At 41.8% G+C, this 20,406-nt stretch overlaps 1 protein-coding gene across 2 annotated transcripts in view; it reads right to left on the reverse strand.

Moving 5' to 3' along the window:
* Positions 1-20,406, reverse strand: part of scaper (S-phase cyclin A-associated protein in the ER) — a 66,452-nt gene that overhangs the window by 32,880 nt on the left and 13,166 nt on the right. For both annotated transcript variants that reach the window (XM_080027083.1, XM_080027084.1), the window contains exons 8-22: positions 19,949-20,244; positions 19,013-19,414; positions 17,569-17,736; positions 16,969-17,035; positions 16,751-16,868; positions 16,349-16,460; positions 15,754-15,894; positions 15,265-15,420; positions 15,019-15,161; positions 14,255-14,336; positions 14,006-14,158; positions 12,462-12,569; positions 8,121-8,257; positions 1,189-1,254; positions 349-475 (exon numbers count right to left, since the gene is read on the reverse strand). In XM_080027083.1, the coding sequence (XP_079883209.1) occupies positions 349-475; positions 1,189-1,254; positions 8,121-8,257; positions 12,462-12,569; positions 14,006-14,158; positions 14,255-14,336; positions 15,019-15,161; positions 15,265-15,420; positions 15,754-15,894; positions 16,349-16,460; positions 16,751-16,868; positions 16,969-17,035; positions 17,569-17,736; positions 19,013-19,414; positions 19,949-20,244 (2,276 nt within the window). The remainder of the gene's footprint in view (positions 1-348; positions 476-1,188; positions 1,255-8,120; positions 8,258-12,461; positions 12,570-14,005; positions 14,159-14,254; positions 14,337-15,018; positions 15,162-15,264; positions 15,421-15,753; positions 15,895-16,348; positions 16,461-16,750; positions 16,869-16,968; positions 17,036-17,568; positions 17,737-19,012; positions 19,415-19,948; positions 20,245-20,406) is intronic.

Below are 20,406 nucleotides of genomic sequence, written 5' to 3' on the forward strand. Positions count from 1 at the left end.
ATTCAAATAAACAGTTGTTTATTTCATTAGTGCGTATTGGCATCTTTGAGCAAAATACCCCCAAATATGTTGCTGCGGCGCTAAGCGCCCGCACCTCCTATTCCTTTGGCCAGCAGCAACCTTTACTAAGATATTTCCTGGGGGGTACAGAGATCCCTTGTGATCCGTGATAATGTAGGTTACAAATGTAGGCTGAGTGATAAAGCATATTACTGAAAAACAAAGCTAAAGATTTGGAGTTGACATATGTACGTTATTTTGCCATTATTTTAGTGGTCCGGCCCACTTGAGATCAGAGAGGCTGTATGTGGCCCTCGAACCAAAATGAGTTAGACACCCCTGCTGTACCTGTTTCTCTAAGATGCGAGAGATCTCTCCCAGAGTTCTGTCCAGACCAGACACTTTGTTGTTGGCCCACTGGCCGCTGTCTTGGCCCTGCAGCTGCTTCAACAGGTCCTTCACCAGGCGCTGTAACCTGAAAGTACACCAAGCAATGGGTATTACCAATGATTAGTAACAGATAAAAAAACGATTTTGATTCCTAAATTGATTTTTAAAGCAGATATTTTTTTTTAAATGACTGGCATGAGCTATTCAAATGTTAAGATGTTGTGCTTTCATTTGTTTTGACAGTAAACTTAATATCTCTGGGTTTTGCACTGAAAATAACAAAAATAATCTAACAATATTATGATAATCAATTTACAGTATAAGTCATTTGTTTTTCAAAGAATTCCAGCCTCTTACATGTCAATATTTGGCTAGTTCTATGGGTATTTTATGAAAGTACATTAAATATCAAATGTTTTGGTGATTGGACAAAACAAGGAGTTTAAAGATGTCACCTTGGGCTCAGACAGGGTTTTGATTTTTACAATATTTGGGGGGCATACATCATTAATCCAGACACTTGATTGTGAAACAACTGAGAAGTAAATTGTCTACATGACACATTTTGAGGAATTGAGACGAGCCTTCACCGTTTTCTTATGTTTTTTTAAAACTATTTTTCACTTCAATTTATCGAATACATTTTTAATTCAATAATTGAGAAAATAAGCAGCAGATGCATCAATTATAAAAAGTATTCTTTGTTACAGCCCTACACTACAGCTTCACCGAAGTAAAACATTGAAAATGTAGAAAAACTATGAAACTTCAAATGATGAGGAAAAGGAAATCACTCACTTGGCCTTGTATGGGGATTCAGGGAGCTGCGTCTTTGCCTCCATTGACATCTCATATTCCTTTGCCCTGCAGAGGGAGAAATAGGAAAAAGTATTTGAAACCCAGGGAAAAAAGTGTTTGGCCTGTCAGTAAAGAACGGGGTGGATGAAAGCGTGAAGAGAGAGAGAGCGAGAGCGAGAGAGAGGAAAAAAGTTCAAGTCGAGCATGTTTATTTGGCCTGTCAGCCGTTCACCAAGTAACTGGGCTTAAAATAATCAGACACTGGCTCTGTAGGGACGGGTGTATTTCTGCCATCGACTCATATCATGAAGACTTAATTCTACCTTTAAATCCGCCTTCCATTGAGTCATTTTAACAAGGGAGGCTCAAGTTCTCCACTTGACTCATTGTCAAATAAACAGTTAATGGGGGTTACAAGCAACACAGCCTGTGTTTTGAATGTGTGACCTCCTCAAAAAGGTCACGGTCATTAGCAGACTGGTATTTCGGTGGTGTTACTCCAACAGCCAGACTGAGAAGCACAAACTGTGTGTGTGTAAAAGACAATCTCTGTCAATCAGGTATTCCCAGACATGATAAGCAACTATTGATCCGAGTTAGATAGAGCGCCTTCCGGTTACCCATCTCTACACTGATAGGATCAAACACTTCCTGGAAGACGACAGGTGGATCTGTCCCGGCAGTCTGGACGTGGACCAACCAAAGCCTCATCCTCTTTTCACAATCTATGTATTCAAGGGCATTCATCTTACAGCAATTGATAAATCACCTCACAGCTAGACCAGGACATTGACATATCAAAAATAAATAAATAAAAACCTTCAAAATGGCTAAAACTAGACATATATTCTAGCAGTCAGAAAGATAATAGTGTAAACAATAATATGTTTTTATGTTTTTAATTGTTTACTTACTATCTGTGTAGATGCTAACTGTTTCAAAAAAATTTGAATTAAGACTATAGAAATGCAGCCTTTTCTTATCAAATACTATCCAGTTTGGCAATTATATTTTAAATTAATATTAAGTAGGGCTATCAAAATTAACGAGTCAACGCAGGATGATTCATTTGTGGAATTAATGCATACATTTTTTAACGCAATTAACACATTTGCAGAATGACCCTGCCCCATATATCCCACCCGCTCGGCATTATAGTTGCTCTAACGTTATGGCTGACCTAGGATCAGCTCTGGGCATGAAAGCGTGCGGCACGTAGCAGCACGTTATGTTTTTACCTGCTACACATGTTTCACGGGCGGCAGTTGCTGTCGGAAGCAACAGGAGGAGCATCCTTGTCTGCTTTGTTCGGAGCAAGGGAGGAAACAAACGTCTGCAGTATTCAGAGGTGTGTGTGATATAATAGTGTGAATAAGTGACATCAACATAATGTTGGCTTTCCGGCACAAATTAACAGTCCCCCAGAACGTGGGCTGATTTCCCACACAGACACACACACTGCAATCAAGTTGTATGCAGGAATGCAAAACCTGACCAGAAGTGATTGGATTATTTGGATGAAACACACACATTTATTAATTGCTTCTGGTGTAGAACACAAAAGAAATACATTCTACAGTATATACAGTCAAGTGCGAAAGTTTGTGAACCCCTTGAACATTTTGGAATTTTATTTATTTTTACCATTAATAATTCATTTTTATCAATGCCAGTATTTTTTATATGAAATAACACATGTTTGTTTATCAATTCAACATTTTTCTTTTCCAGAAATCAATTGTTAAAACAGATAAAACAAATTATTTGACGAATGTTGTATGTGCAAAAGTTTGTGAACCCTGAGCTGCATTGCTTAAATCGAGCAGGTTGACACAATCAGGTGGGCCAAATTGGTTGATGAAATAGACCAATGTAATGAGAGATCTTTAGGAAAGAAATTGGGTGGCACTAGATAAAACAGAGATAAAACCAGGTCAGTTTAGGCTCACCAAAGTGAACCCATACAGGTCAGACATGCTAAAAGGGAAACAAATCTCTGAGGATCTCAGGAATAGAGTTGTGATGCTGCACATTTGTCTGGGGACAGCTATAAATTATTTAAAAAAAAGTTTGAGCTCCATCGGTCCACCGTGAGGAAAATCATCTACAAATGGAGAGCTTTAAGAGTGACTGAACATCTGCCTAGAAGTGGACTTCCTTCAAAAATATCCACAAGCGCCACAAGATAAGTGATTTTTCAGTTAAAAGCCAACCCAAACATTACATCTAGTGATTTGCAGACCTCTCGTGCAGCATCTGGGACAGATGTGCATGGTTCCACAATAAGAAGAAAACTCAGTCAACATGGCTTTCATGGGATGGTTGCTGAAGAAGCCTCTGCTCTCAAAAAAGAACAAAACTGCTTGTCACAACTTTGCCAGAGAGCACCTGGAGATACCTGAAGTCTTATTCTGTGGACAGATTAGTCCAAAATTGAACTGTTTGGTCATAACCAAAACCGCCATGTTTGGGCAAAAACGCAATTTTGCCTACCACCTAGAGAACCTTCTCCCAAGTGAATAATGGTGGTTTCAAATTGTCTGCAAATCTCCAGATGTAATGTTTGGGTTGGCTTTTACCTGAAAAATCACTTTTCTTGTGGCGCTTGAGGATATTTTTGAAGGAAGTCCACTTCTAGGCAGATGTTAAGTCACTCTTAAAGCTCTCCATTTGTAGATGATTTGCCTCACGGTGGACCGATTGAGCTCAATTTTTTTTTTATGAATTTATAACTGTCCTCAGACAAATGTGCAACATCACAACTCTATTCCTGAGATCCTCTGAGATTTGTTTCCCTTTTAGCATGTCTGACCTGTATGGGTTCACTTTGGTGAGCCTAAACTGACCTGGTTTTATCTCTGTTTTATCTAGTGCCACCCAATTTCTTTCCTAAAGATCTCTCATTACATTGGTCTATTTCATCAACCAATTTGGCCCACCTGATTGTGTCAACGTGCTCGATTTAAGCAATGCAGCTCAGGGTTCACAAACTTTTGCACATACAACATTCGTCAAATAATTTGTTTTATCTGTTTTAACAATTGATTTCTGGAAAAGAAAAATGTTGAATTGATAAACAAACATGTGTTATTTCATATAAAAAATACTGGCATTGATAAAAATGAATTATTAATGGTAAAAATAAATAAAATTCCAAAATGTTCAAGGGGTTCACAAACTTTCGCACTTGACTGTATTTGCTCAGAGGCATAGCAAAGAGACAGCCAAATTGAATTATGGTATGGTATGTTTTAGTTTGATTTTAATTTATTTTCAGTATTAAAACCATCATTTGGATTTGCCATGAATTAAAAAAAAAAATGTTAAAAGTATATACCAACCTTCTGTCATTTAGATTTCTGTGATTAATCTGATAACAATTGTAATTGTTTGACAGCCCTAATATTAAGGTATAATTTAAACAAGTAATCTAGAAGATCAACCATATAACCATCAGAAAAAAAAGAAAGAAAAAAAAAGAAAAAAAAGAGAGTACCGGTACACCTTTTCTGCATTAGATATCAAAGTTAATATACCAAGTTGGTTACTAGGTATTGGTAACAATTGTGCCACTAGCACTACTTAGTGTTAATTATAGATAGTAATTCTGTTTTCTCTGAGTAAGACAAATAACTATCAGACTTGCTTTCAGAAGGGCCTGAACTACTATGTTTGTCATTAACGATGTTACAATATTAATCTCCGACAGCTTTATACCTAACCAGGTAGCAATCGCAGACTAATTCTTTATTGTCAGAAGCGGAAATTCTGGCAATAAATATCAGTGATCAGCAACAATTGAAAGCACACATCTATAGTGTACGACTATAGGCATAAGCCCTATTTCTTTTACAGCAGCACGCTTTTCCAATGCCACAAAAACACATTTAAACCATGACTATATGGTACACAACCTATGGACATAGAAAATAGGCAAGGCATCAGTTCAATGGCATAAAGCAGAGCAGAACCTAAAGAAACCCTAGAATAATACTTCAATAACTCAATGTACTTAAAATCCATTTAACTTGTACGTGCATTATTGAGGATGTACGTTCATTTAGCAGCAGACCGTTTTCTACCTAAATCTAAGCCAGCAGTCTGGGTAAAATTAGTTAGGGCCATGCCTACCAACTCTTACTGTATTCCATACAGGAGTGTCTTTGTTTACACACACACACACACACACACACACACACACACACACACACACACACACACACACACACACACACACACACACACACACACACACACACACACACACACACACACACACACACACACACACACACACACACACACACACACACACACACACACACACACACACACACACACACACACACCATCTGAGGTCGGCACACACAACACCACACTGGCCACTCTGTTCCCTGCTTTGCGAAAGCAAAAACACAAACAGCCCGCTACAGGCAAGGACCTTGTACCAGAGCATAAGCCGAGACTGTGGTTTCCAAGTTGAGAAGTCACACTGATAGTAACCGACAGGCTACTTACACGAGATTGTACTAGCATATTTGTTCTTCCCAAAACGCTTATTATTAGAGGTTAGCCAATCCGCAAAAAAACAAACCAAAAAGTGCTTTTAAATGTGTGCTCACTGCTTTACGACAGAGCAGGGTTGCATGTTGTCTTGGTGAAAAGTCTAGTGAGAACCACTCACGTTTTACGAACACCATACGGTGTTCCAATAAAACGGTTCATTTCCACCCCGCGGTGAAGCGTCTCACCTTTATGTTTACTGGGGCGCTTTGTTATTTATGACCTCTGAAAGCCTGCTGCCTTTGAGTGCTAGTCCCAGCAGGGCTGGTGCAGGAGTGACGGTGAACAGAGACGGATCATGTTGTCACTTTCTCAGTACAAAGCCCAAAACAGCAGCACTGAGAATAATAATGCACTTTTTCTTGTTAAGCAGCAACAATAACTTCTCTTTTTAGAAATCTCACCTAGGGTCATATCCACAGGTCAAATCCACAGGTCAATCATGATAAGGGGGTTGGATGCTCTATATGGATCATTAAGTCTGCCTACATAAAAGAAGAAAAAAGAGAAAGAAAAAGAAAAGGGAAAGGAAAAGGAAAAGAAAAAGGAAGAAAAAGTCTGCCTACACTCACAGATGGTCATTTACTCCTTTTTGATATGAGAGGTTTATGTGTTTCACCACATAGCCAGATTTCAATTGGTAAACTATTCAAAGAATGGTAAAAAAGTCTAAGAGATGTTCAAGAAAGGTCGTCTAGAAAGGGCTGCTCGCAGACTCCACACCTGTTTGTAATTTGTTTCTCATCCCTCTGCTCAATGGATAACACAATGCAATTAAAAGACCTAAATGATTACAGGTGAACAGAAATAGTGTTTTAGCAAATGATATACATTTATTGATAATTGATGTTAAAGAGAATTTAAGCAAAGTTATTACATATAAAATATGAATGTCATAATTTGAATCCATTTATAGATCTTTCAAAAACACACATCTATTATTATTATTCTATTTTTTCAGACTACAATTATTCCAGTAGCCAACAAACAATGAAACATATTCTATAACTACGAACATTGGTGAGCTGGAGGAGAACACAGAAGGAGATACTGTTCTTAGTGCTGACAAATATATTTATTAAGTTTAGCGTGTATTGTACCATGTATGGTAACGGGTGGTAGGATGTCCTAGAGGTAAGGGGGCCGACTAGCAGCCATGAGGTCGCTGGTTCGATCCCCAGCACCGGACAGGAGGATGTTATTTGTAACATTAAGGCAGCTGGTACTACCATTGTGTCCTTGAGCAAGGCACTTAACCCCAAAACTGCTCCAGGGGCACAGCGCAATGAGACCCTTCTGTCTGCGTGTAGGAGGGGATAGCAAAAACAACATTTCTATTACCGTGTTTGACTTGCCTTGCGAGTGTGTAATTGACAAATAAAGACTTAAACTTAAATGCAATGGAGCGGGTAACTTACTTTAGCATTCAAAATGACTGAAAAATCATAAACAAAAGGATTAACAATTTATATTGACACACACACACACACAAACACACAGCTTGGGGCAATTTGAGGTACAATGACTTGCTCAAGGACAGTTAGGCACAAGGTATTGAACCAACAACCCTGTGATTCACAGATGAGCCACACTATTTATTTTGCTTATCAAAATATGAAAAATGTGACTTCCTTATTCATAGGCTTCTGAACTTGTCTACAATAAACATATTTAAATTGTGTAAGGAATTCCTCAGCCAATGACTGAGGTTGATAGAGACCATATCTTGTTTTATATCGGTAATTCTAAATGATCCCGTCTTTTGAGTGTACATCTCAGATATGACAGATGTGTCTTCCTGCTTGTAGTGGTATAATAATCTGCATCAATAACATCTTACAGTAAGTATTGTCAACATCGTGTCTCTTTCCACGCCTCTCCCCGCTGAGACTGCCAGTAAAAATTGATTGAGATCAGGTCTGGGTTCTGACACACAGCAGCTCTGCCTCCAATTTGTTGATTACTATTGATTTTCTTTGATACCTCATTTACAAAAAATCAATAGCTCAGTAGAAGAAAAAAAAATAGGCATGGCTCATACATACTTTAACATACATCCTGTACACAGAGGAAGGCTTCTGATTTGGCAAAGCCATGGCATCAATTTGGAGGAAAGCTCTTTACAGGTGAAAGCCGGCGCCCGAGCGATCGATTTAAGTTTTGCTGCCCAATCACAGAAAGTGGTCATAAATTAAGCTCATCAGTGTTACCTTGTGGACAGGCAGGATGCACATAACATTTGCTTTCCATCTCCTTGTCACTTATAAAAAAAAAAAAAAAGTCTTGTCCTCTGTGCCTCCGAGAGGAATGGAGAGAGGGAGAGAAACGGAGAGAAAGGCAGACTCATAAGACTAGAATAAATGTATTACCTGGAGTTCATCCTGGCACGGAGCTTCTTTGCCTTCTTCCGTGCCTTCTGCCTCTCTTCTCCATTCTTCACATTCTCAGAAGATACAGAGCTGTCCGTCACAATATCCACGATGTACTTCTTTAAGGAAAGATGCTCCTGGAGTGGACAAAAACGATACATCAAAGACATCCCTGGCAAATTGCTGTACTATCACTTACAAGAGATTCATTTTTTGGTGTCAAATCAAGCCCATAAATCAGTAGCGGAAATGAAATAAGTACCCAATTGACTACATTTACCGAACAGTTCCAGGTTACTCTGCAGAATTAAAATTTTACTTACAAGAAGACAGTAATCATCTCGCATCAGTACTAATCAAATTATTTGATATTGTATAAACAATATGATTTTGTAAAAGCTGTTATTTTGAGTACTTCAACATGCAGATCTACAGCACAACTTTTAATCACACCATTGTATCCTATTATTACCTTCAATACTCTACATTCTTTTGAAGCCACTCGCCCATGCACATACTAAAGGGCTAGAGGTGTTGCCTCCTGTCTGGCCCTGTCAGATGAATGTGATATTTCCAGCAGGAGACAGGGAAATGTAACCCAATTTAAACAACATGATGCATGTGCAAGAAACCAATTACTCAATTATGCTGTCATCCAGCACCCAAGAGCAAGAGGATAGGATGGCCTCACAGATAAAGGGTTTTCCATTCAGCAGTCCAGTTAACCTGTGTTTGGGATGCAGTACCCTTTGGTTACAAATGTGTTTTCACTGTCAGCGCAGATAGCACCTGCTGCTTGAATAGGGGGTTTGACTTAGGGTTGGTGGAAAAAAAGGTGTCTAAAAGTGCCTTCAATCCATTGACCATTACCTTTTTAAACTAAATAAATTACCACAGTGGTTTTGGGTGTTAAATTAAACTACTCAACTAATTAATAATACATAAAAAAATAAAAAATCTGGCACTTTAATGTTGATCATTTAGGGATAGGTTAATAACTCGCCTGCATATATAACAAATAATTTTAGACATTTTTAGAGCCTAAAGGTAAGAGGGGTAAAATAGGAAAAAAGGGGAGTATTTTAAATTTGGAAATGAAAAAAGGGCACTGTGAGTGGGAATATCATGCTTCCTAGAAGTTGTGTGTGTGTGTGTGTGTGTGTGTGTGTGTGTGTGTGTGTGTGTGTGTGTGTGTGTGTGTGTGTGTGTGTGTGTGTGTGTGTGTGTGTGTGTGTGTGTGTGCGTGTGTGCGTGAGTGTGTGTGTGTGTGTGTGTCTATTTGTATGTGTGTGCGTGCGTGTCTATTTGTATGCGCACACCTCTGCCCTCCACTCCGTGATACTACAGGACAGTCATGACTCATGACCGTAGCTGTCCCTCACTTGGGAGGCAGCTGTTCAGTAATCTCTCTGAGAGGCTATCCAGTGCGCTCGGCCACTCACTTAATGGAATCGTTTCAGTAACGCATCCAAAACATCTTTGCAAAATCACACTGGTAACATAAAAAGGGTAGCTGAAATATTAAGCTGTCAAATAGAGTATAATGCTGCTGACACACAAAAGAGTATGATCCTTTGGCAAATAAATATATAATGATTCCTGTTGCTAGGAGGCTAGTCTGAATGGGAGTCGTGTGTAGACTTCTAGACTAGACAATCAGACTTGATGACAGACAGGTGTCTACCACTGAACCATTGTAACAAAGCGGGCTGGCCTAAGGGCACTGCTATCACACAATACCACAGATTGCTTCTGGTGGGAGTAACGCGATACAGCTGTAAACATCCCTGACACAAACAGACCTATAACAGATCCAAGAGGTGGCCACAGCAAATACACATTCTATGGAGGCATGTTCATCCACTGCCTCTTTTGTCACAAACAATGGCCTTGAGGTAGGATTTCCATTTGCCGACAGCTGCATGTATTTTCACATTGGCTGCTAAGATATGATACTACACTGAATATTATTACCATCACCACAGTGGTTTACATGTCATTTTTGTATTGAACTGCACCCTACGAGTGACTATTCAGCAGAGGACAAATGACACAAATGACACAAAAGACAAAAGAAAAAACTGAAAAAACTATTCACTATTCAGCTTTCAACTACATGAATGTCAAATTTCAAAACAGTGTTTGGTGGAAGGGAAAGGCTGCCCTTCAGCTGGCAGTCTGGATATTTCATCAAGGTTCTCCATTTGTGGCTATCAGTGTGGCTTTAACTAAGACCATTAGGACAATTCAGTGCCTTTGGGAAGTCAGCGCTAACTCCCTGTGCAGCCTGGTAATCCCTCTACTGGCCATGCCAGAGACAAGCAGAGCAGAAGAACCGTCTTTCCTCAGAGAAGCAACCACATGTTTGAGCTGCCGTGTGCGAAGGCGATCAATAAATAAAGTCAGAGCGTCTTCAGACTCACTCAAACTAGGCATTTGTACCAAATGTGTGCCAAAGCACAATTGACACTTAACTCATTGATGCCTGATGCTGCGCAACGCAACATGTATCTCCTGTCTGTCGCGCAGCATCAGGCATCAATGGGTTAAGGTCTTTTAAACAGTGCGAGTGCTTCATACCATGCTCAAGCAAGGTACACTTCCTTGGCGCTGGCAGGGTTTGAAGAGGTGTTCTTTGTTACGGTAGGGATGCTGATATACCAGCACGAGCACATGTATAGACGGGTGTCCTGACGTCAATTTATATAAGACTGTTGCCCGCGACCCAATACGTCCAAGGGTACTGTGGATTTTTTTTTAAATGTGCAGAAGGGTTCACATTGCTCTGATGTGTAATGTGTATTTGGAATGTTTGCTGCAAATTTTGCCAGATGAAAATATTCATAAACAATCAGATACAAATTTGAGCGTATTAAGACGTGGTGAGATTTTGGCAAGCTGCAATCGTGCCTAAGCACGGATCTTTTAAAGCAGTGCGAGTGCAGGCCGGGCCTGGCCAGCAGGGGAGGGGGAAAGGTTGACAATTGCGCTTATGCATGGCACGGATCAACCCGGCCAAGTGTGAGTGCGCCCTTAGATCTTCCCTGCATCATATTAAACCAGGATAGATTGTGATTAAAGAGCGTGATTGCAATCTCAAGTTCTCGATCTAAATCGATCTTTCGAGTCTTTCAGAATGAGTCAAAATATGAAGGCACAGGGCCATTTGCCGCCCACAAGCTAGGCTGAGAAATTATGGAGTGACCTCTGCATGGTTGGACCAACCATCTTCATTTTATTTTAATTACAATTTTAAAAATACTTTATTGCAGGAAGACTTATTGAGCTACAGCCTGGGAAAAAAGTAGGCAGTGGTATGAATGGAAAAGTGGCCACCAAAATGAGCTGTGATATAAATAACAAGGGGGCCACATAGATCTCATCTAAACAAAGTCTCCAGGCATAGATCCACTGGACACAGCTTGATTAGTTTTAACATAGAAGGCATCTAAATATTATCAATTAGAGATACGACCATGGATAATAGCCAGGTCAAATAATAACAGACTTAAAACAAACTGTCAAGTACAACACTTAGCTATAGCCAGATGCAGAATAGGACATGAATGACTTGGAGTTAAGCAACTAAAACTTTGACTGATTGGTATTGACAAAAAGACAATATGCAAGTGGGAAAACAGTAAAGCCTCGACATCACAGTTATCGCTCAAACTATGTCACACAGAAGGAGATGTATTGCAAATGTATATGAGGCACTGCTCATATATGAACTGTTTATAGTGCTATATTGGTGAAGTGCTTCTCTCCATTGCCTTGTTTATCATACTGTCAAACAGAAAAAATGACCTGCTTTTGGAAAGGAAATGATTGAGGGTAAAAGGAAGAAGGGGGGTTATCAATTATTCCCCACTGAAGAAAGCTTTGAATGAAGGAGCTGCCGGGGCCAAAGGTGGCGCGTATAGCACCAACAGTTGTCAGCCTCACAATGAGCACTGCTGGAAAGCCAATCTCATATTCCAGACTGAGAGGTTACCTTGCATTAACGAACCAACCCTCCCACGGAAAAGCGCTTCATGACAAAAACAGCCCGGAGACAAGGGGGTGATGTCACCCCTTTCCACTGAAGCGCTGAACCCTAACTGTGTACATTTCAAGGCCCATTTGTAATCGCACAAAGCCAGCAACGGAGCCACGGCAGTATATAAGGGAATGCATAAACAATAATAATGAGCGTGTCATAAAAAAAGGGAACCACGGTTTCTGTTTTGTCCGTTTACATGAAACGAGCATCAGTTGGGGTAGTATTCTTTGACAGGAAGAGATGGTGTTTGTTCCTGGCAGGGTGTGAGGTGGGGCGGGGGGGGTGGGATTGATACGCACCACTTCCTCGTCAGAGAGCTCCCGTCCTTGGATGCTGCTACTGTCTCGCACGGCCTGCTGGTGCCTCTTTCCCTTGGTGTGGCTGAACAGGTGCACCTCCGAGGTGATCTACAAACGCAAACACAGTGGTCAGAGGTCACTGCTGCGGACACAAAGGAGACAGAGGCAGGGAAGGGTCAACGGAGCCCCAAGGGACGCTGGTGAAACGGATACACCGCACTGACTTTTCAATAGGACATGACCTGCCTTCTCCTGAACCTCAGTTTAAAAAGCAAAGACCTTTAGAAAAAAGGAAATGCGATTTGTTACATGTGCCAAATTTCGTCTAACTTGGCTGTACCGTTAGGATGCCTTTAGGGTTGTGTTTCATTGTATTATCCTTTTATACTTTTTTTTTTTAGAATGATACTAATTGAGCCTACAGCAACATAACCTAGCCAGAGAAACCACTTAACATAATAACTCTTCTTTTTTTAAATGCTTAAAAAAAGAAAAAGGTCAATATTTGAAAAAAAGCCCAACAAATAGTTTTGCAATTCAGTCAAGTATTGGCGAATAAGATTTGGGTGACAATGTTGGACTTCTGGGCGTTTATGAGAAATGGCCATAATTAGAAGCAGGTTTAGTAACATTGTTCACCCATCTCGGGAAAGAAGCACAATTAGAATGGTTTGTGTTTAGCGTCATTAAATTAAGTGCTTGCTGCTGACCAATGCATGATCTCTGGTGTCACACGCTGGCCAAGGTCATTTTAACATTTAACAAGATTCCCCTCTTTCACCCCCTCCCCTCCTCTGTCCGATGCTGGTTTGAAGACTCAAGGTGTCCCACCCTTGTTGCCGTGCTAGCTGCTCCGTCGGAGATAAATGTGTCCGCTTGTGGATTTGTTGCCCCGACACTTGCAAAAGCATAACCACGGCGAGCCATAAATCTCTGCTTAAGAGCCCATGTTTAATCAATGCAGTTAAATCCTCATTCAAATGTGCCCTCTCCCAAAAATCCTCTGAATCACCTTCCTATCAGCATTTTTATGTTTATATAGCCTGCCAAAAAAACATGCGGGAGTTGCCCAGAGCTGTTCTGCTGCAGAATCAGTGACTTATTCATCAAGCCGACACACACATATTAGCTCAGGACAATAGCTAATTAAAAAGGTAGAGTCAGCGATTCTGGAGAACGCTTGTTGAATAAATAACTTTGTCAAAATCAGTGAATACCTCCTCACGATCTTGACCGCTACCTGTTCGAACAGCATGTGCGCTGACCACATTTTTAGTGTTAATACACAGCCTAGGCTCTGTAAAAACTGGTATGTAAACAGTATGGACAGGTAGCGGATCGTGAGGACATATTCATTGATTCTGACAAAAAAAAAATTTGGCTTGATAACAACAAGGACTTTTTAGCCTCCCATCTCTCTGCAATAATTGACGCCATGGAAGTTATTATTTTGTATTCAACGTGGTGTATATAACTTCGGGTCTCCAGTGAACAACATTATAACTCAATAAGCCTTGAGGCTGCTGGAATTAAACTGTACATACCATAACGCCGCACAGGGAGCATTGTTTCTTGCGCTCGTACGGCGTGAGTTTGGGGGCGTAGTCTGTGTTTGCGTGTCGCCCGCTGCTGAGCTCGGCAGCCTTCTCTTTCCTCTGCTCGATCTGCTCCATATGTCTACGGCTGCTCTCGTCGTGCTAAAGGGAGAAACCGGAAACCAGGGGTCATATGGGAAACCACCACTCCTGTAGCGGTGTCCGATGGAGACGCAAGGCGGTATGGTATAAGCTTACCTTCATCTGGATTTTCTTCTGCAGCTCCTCCATGGCCTCCTGTTGAGCAGCGCTAAGAGCAGCCAGGCGCTCCTCTCGGTCTCTACAGATAGGACAGTGAAAAAAGCAGCGTGAGACAACCACACATTTAAAATATACATACAAGTCTAACATTGTTTAAAGTTACTATTGGAATTAAATTAGGATTGGTGTCTTCATATGTTTAGACGCTAAAGGGATTTTCAGGGTTCCCATACATTTCTACCGATTCATTTTCAAAACTTTTCCATGACATGTTACCCAAGTTCCATAACCCTTTTAGGTAGCTTAGAGTAGACATGCTTTTTCCACATTGCTATTGCTCAATAAATCTGCGTCTCTCTTGAGCCATGTGTTATATTTGTCTTTCAAAAGTCAGAAAGTATTAAACAGTCAACATTCTGGTGGATAAGCAAACTGCTAACTGTTAGTTTGGTAAACTTGCTCACTCTTACAGAAAAAGGTCCAACTAGCTTCAACCCCAATGTGTATCACGGGAAGTTTTAAACAATAACACCGGTGAAGCACAGTACTAAATTTTAAACAATAGTCAATAAAGGAAGTATGTTGCGCAACGTAAGACATGTTTTGGGATTTTTATGAATATGTTTTTTGAACTCTGGCAGAAATGTGTGTAAATTAAAAACTTTTCCAACACATTCAGTTAATTCCCAACACCTTCCAGGACTGGAAAATTGTTTTTTAAATGTCATGAACGTGGGAACCCTGGTCTTTGGACTGCACACCTTGCCCGTTCCCGCGCTGCGTCTTCTCTAGCTTTCTCCTTGTCCTGCTTCTGCTGTTCGATGCGAGCCTCCTGCTCCTTCCTGCGTATGAGCAGCTCCTCCACCCGGGCCTGCCGCTCTGCTTCCAGGACCCTTTTACGCTCCTACAGGAGGGAGTACAAGAGATTGAAGAAGCCCCTTCATGTGAAAATTACAAGGATAAAATGTGAAATGAGCATTGTTTTTTCTGTGTTGTTTTTGCAGCACCTGCACAGCCTCATCTCTGGCCTGCTTCTCCTCCTGCCTCTTCTGTCGGTCTTCCTGCAGCTCGTTCAGGCGCTGCTCGTACTCGTTGAGCTTGGCCAGGGCATCGTGCCTCTTGTTCTGGGCTTCAAGAGTGTTGATGAATGCAATTTCATTCACCTGAGCAGACACATATACTTAGGAATGAGAATATATAAAAACACAAACAGGGTATATAATATGAAAATAAACATTTGGCTCTATCCAGCCTAAATATTGTAACCTACTCATTGTTTTTATAAAAAGGAACATTATTTTGGGTATGTGTCAGCCGATCTGACACATACCCAAACCGCAGTGCTCGTTTTTTTAGGGACATTGTGTATTTATGAATGTAATGGAACACTTGAAGAAGAAAAAAAAAGAAAACTGCAAATATCCTGCTCAAGTTAGAAAATTCCTTGGCTGTCACATGATTATGGTGAGTGCTTTTCAGGGAATCTTTTCCTCTACCTTGGCTTCTTCTTCTTGGGCCTTCTTCACAATGGCCTGGAGCTGCAGCTCACGTTTAAACTCTGCATGTAACAGCTTTTCCTCCATCATCCTCCGACGCTGCTCCAACAACTCCTCCTTCCATTTGCTCACCTCATTCTCCTGCGAAAAGTAAAAGAATGAGAAGCAGGAGTGAGTGGGGGACAAAAATAAATAAAACCGAAGAATGTACTCTCTTTGGGAAAGCACAGACAATAGATTTTTTATCTATCGGTTTCTATCCTCTCCATTGTGCCCCCGTGGGGATTAATGTGAATGAATATACACCACTTCATGTATTTATGTGGTTAATCCTGATTTATTCTAGGAGTCCATCAACTTGCCATGGCCTGGGGAACAAAAACAAACTTCATGAAAGGCTGTTGATTTTGGCCAGGGGTCTCTCTCACGACTGTCTGCGGCCAGCTGGCCTGGATGCGACAGGAGGGGGTTATAATATTTAGTGATTCTATCGGACGGTGTGCTGACAAAACCTCTCGTCATGGAGCCAGGCCGGGCTTAGCTTGCATGGAGTTTCCTTAGGGTACTTTCCGTCAAATTGGCACGGCTTACTCACCCTCTCCATGAGCTTCTGCAGTTTGAGCGTCTTTTCATCACGGAGTTTGTCCCTCAGCTGCTGCGCCTTCAGCTGTTTCTCCTCATGTTTCTTCTTCGACTCGGCAATGGTTCTGTCAAAAACATGGAAACAAATCATTCATCTCATTCGGTTAGCCCCCTTATCAACAATGTGTGAGGCAGACATATGCTGTGATAGGCACTGGGGCCTGTTTTGGATGTTGTGGGTGGTAACTTCAAAAAAAAGAGAAAGAGAGGTCAGACTCAGTAAGTGGGCCTGTGACTCTCAGGCTCAACGGGTTAAATCCTTGTCAAAAAGATACTTTCAATGTGTGTCAGAAATAAAAGCGTGAAGTTAAGAAAGGCAACAAGTGCTAAGCTGTGTAAAGAAAATGTTTTGCACCTTTTGCGCGAGGGTGAGGACAATTTCTCATGCATGTGGATCCCATGTCCAGGAGGCCGAGCAGGTTCCTCTTCTACAATATCCCCCCATGAGGTACTCTGACGCCACGGCTCACGAGCTACAGGGAAGAAAAAATAAATAAACAGACCCCTAGTGTAGTGTTTGCTATTACAATGAATGGGAGTTCAGTTTTTCCCTTTAGATGATGACCTCCATACCTTCATAATCTGCCAGCACGTCAGTCCAATCAATATTCACTCCGCAACCTCCATTGCCAATGCCAGTCTGTGGTAAAGATTTGTGTTTTGTATTAATCAACATGAATTAGAGTAAAAGAAATCACCTAAATCCAAACGAACCCTGCGTTCCAAATTGCACACTCTTTCTTTTTTCTATTCTACATACTACATCCGACCATAAAAATGACCTAGTTAGCATGCAGTAGGCATACAATTGGGACATACTTTAAATTATTTCATCATAACATTGCGCCTTGATCATGCCTCCTGCTTTCATATCCGTCGCATTCCCGGTAGTTTTCATACGGAGGCTCCATCGATGTGATGTCACTGGATTGTGGGTCAGAATCGCCCAAAGAGCATGGTGATTTGAACACTAAAAATCCCGGCCGGACGAAGTTGACATCCCATCCGGGAATTTTTAAGCATGCTAAATCTGACCACAAGAATTGGGACATCCTAAATCTTTTTTTCTACCATACTAAATAGCAGAAAGTATAGGTATTGGCATGCAGCCTTAGACTTGCAAACGAAAGGCGTCCAACATTTAGGGTATAAAATTAGTGTGATTTATCTTACTGGGAAGTCACTTTCGTTGACGGTCTCCAGTTCGTTGTTCTCAGCCTGAATCTCTCTGTTCAGCTGCTCTTCCTCTGCGATGGCACTGGCGATGGCCTCCTCGTTGGCCTTCTCCAGACGGTCGGCCAGCTCCTCCTTCTTGGCCAGCACCTCTGCAATGGACTGGGGCTGAACACATGGCACATATCATTTTGACCAGTCATGGTTAGAAAAAAAAAAAAAACTAAATGAAATTGAATTGAACAGTCAAAGGAATGATAGCTGAATAATTCCATTAGGCTGATTCAGTTTCACTGTGTTGTGTATGGTGCATGTTAGTTCACTATCACAGTCATGGCTCACTGATGCACTTTAGCAGAACAGATGTAAATTATGTTTACATCAGTGCAGCAGAACTACCAATATAGAGCAGACAATTATTATATTTTCATCACTGACAGATTTTCAAACAGAGGAATGTGGCCATTGATTCTAAATCAATGAGAAGTTGTCAGTGTTCAGCAGCTGTAATAAAACATTTGAAGCTTCTGCATAGTTGGTCTGATTTGACTGAAAGGGAACACCATATCACCCAATCACAGTTTGTACCACACAATCATCACAAGAATCACAAGTGAGGAAGCATTCAAGAGACATGCAGGGCACATATACTGTGAGGATTAAGAGATGGTGGAAGGAGGCCACTGATGCTTTTGCTCTAGTAAACTGATAACTTCGACTTTTTAAGTGTTTTGGGAATATCTATATTTTCATTACATGGCAATAAGCAGGGAATGTCTACACCAGAGCAGAACGTGAGTTACATGACGTATGTATGGGAAGGGTTCAGAGACTTAATCTTAACCACACAAGTTTCGACTGGTGTTAGATTTGAGGCCAAATAGCTCTTAGTTGACATTTTTCCACCTCTTTATTTGCAACCTGACGCATCTGACGTTCTCCTACTTTGGAGCTGTAGTCATTGTTGATTCAATGTATGGAGCTTTGTGTACACATTCCACGATGTTTAATAATAGTGACAACACCTACTGTAGGCAGACAATGTTGGCCTAAGATCTGATGCTGGGTTGGATATAAACCATAGAATTTATAGAAAAAGATTTAAAAGATATAAACTGGAAACTCCAGTCCAGGTTCAGCAGCATTATTTTCCTTTTGCAAAAATAATATTTAAAAAGTGGTCGAAAAGAACTTTAAACAAGTTGAGAGATTAGTTTTGGACAACACCCCTGCGAGGAACAAAAGTAATCTACTCACAGCTATTCTTCACAGCGAACGGGGGGCGATAACAACTGAACACACAGAACTATGCGGTGTCTTTCCTACACAGTCTGGAGGTTTTTTTCTTAAGATTGACTTTTGTTTAGGCGGTGAAGGACCCTTAGGGATCCCTGGCTACCCCACCCACCCCCTCCCCTCTGCTCCTCCATCTCTCAGCACTCACAGTAGAAAGCTCTGTGGGGTCCAGCACACTCTCCAGTTTCACCGCTGCCATGGGAGTCTCGGCCTGTCCTGGAGCAGATGTGGCCATGCCCTGCTGCGACGCGCCCCCCTCAGCCCCCTCACTGTCCCCCAAGGCCCCAACAACCGGCTCAGCGCGCAGCCCATCCGTCTGGGGAAGCTCTGGGGATGCGGGGAGGGCCAGAGCGGGGAGGACCGGGACTGATAAGGTCATGTCTGTTGCTGGTGGTGGTGAGGCTGGGGCTGGGGCCGGGGATGGGGTGGTGGGCTCTGGGTCTATGGAAGGGGCAATGGAAGGAGCTGCTATGGGGGGAGGCGCGTCTTTTTGGCAGGGTGCGTCGACACACTGCCCTTGCGAGTCTTGCACACTGCACTCTGCTGGGGGCTGCACCGACAGTCACACACACACACAAACACACGCAAACTCCATTAAAAAAGGCATGCAATAATCCGAGCAATTTATGAGAGCAATAACAAAACAAAACAAAAAACACACACACACAATCAACACCTAGCTAAAAAACACAAATCATGCAGGAAAGCTGGTACTGACATGCTCTACGACATCCAATTATCACCAAAATAAGTCGATTGATTGGGAATAGGGATTCATATATTTTGTAAATGAAACCAATGGCTGTGACACACTCTTACCAAGTGTGTCTTTTTGGGCATCGTGTTTATTTCAAGTCCTCTGAAATGTCAGTGAACAATCAATCGCCTCTCAAAGTTGATATGCCTTGTCTGGACGGTGTGTCTATGAATAACATGGAGCCCAAAACAAAAACAAATGTGGCTGATAAAACGGTCTAGTGTTACTCTTCCCCCTCGTGAATAATTTATATGCAGGGGGGGGCGGGGGGGAGTACTGCTCAGGGAGAGAGACGTTTACAAAAAAGGTACTAAACCCTCACAGTACCTCCAGCATGTGCCCCTTCTCTGGACTTCCAACTTTCTCCAGGGGTTTGGCCTCCGCGGGGTCTTTCTGCTCGGTGTCTGCCCGGGTTGCGTTGTTGTTGTCCGGGAGACACAGAGAAGGGACCTGTTGCCCCTCCCCTAGTGGCAGCAGGTGTGGCTGCTGGTCACACTTGGCGCTGTCCTGTTCTGGAGCGACATGAGCAACGACGGGAGCGACCTTGGCAACTATGACGGCAGAGCGAGGTTTGGCAGTACGTCCTCGCTGGACCGTCTCCCAGCCCTCAGCATCTTTTTTACCTGAAGAGCACATGAGGTAACTGTGTCAGTCAAAAGAGAGACGAAGGAGTGTGAGTGTGTGTGTGTGTGTGTGTGTGTGTGTGTGTGTGTGTGTGTGTGTGTGTGTGTGTGTGTGTGTGTTGTCTCAAATTAAAATCTGGGTCTGTGTGGGAGTACATTTCT

Source organism: Ammodytes marinus, assembly GCF_949987685.1.
Source record: "Ammodytes marinus genome assembly, chromosome: 5".
Classification (NCBI taxonomy): Eukaryota; Metazoa; Chordata; class Actinopteri; order Uranoscopiformes; family Ammodytidae; genus Ammodytes; species Ammodytes marinus.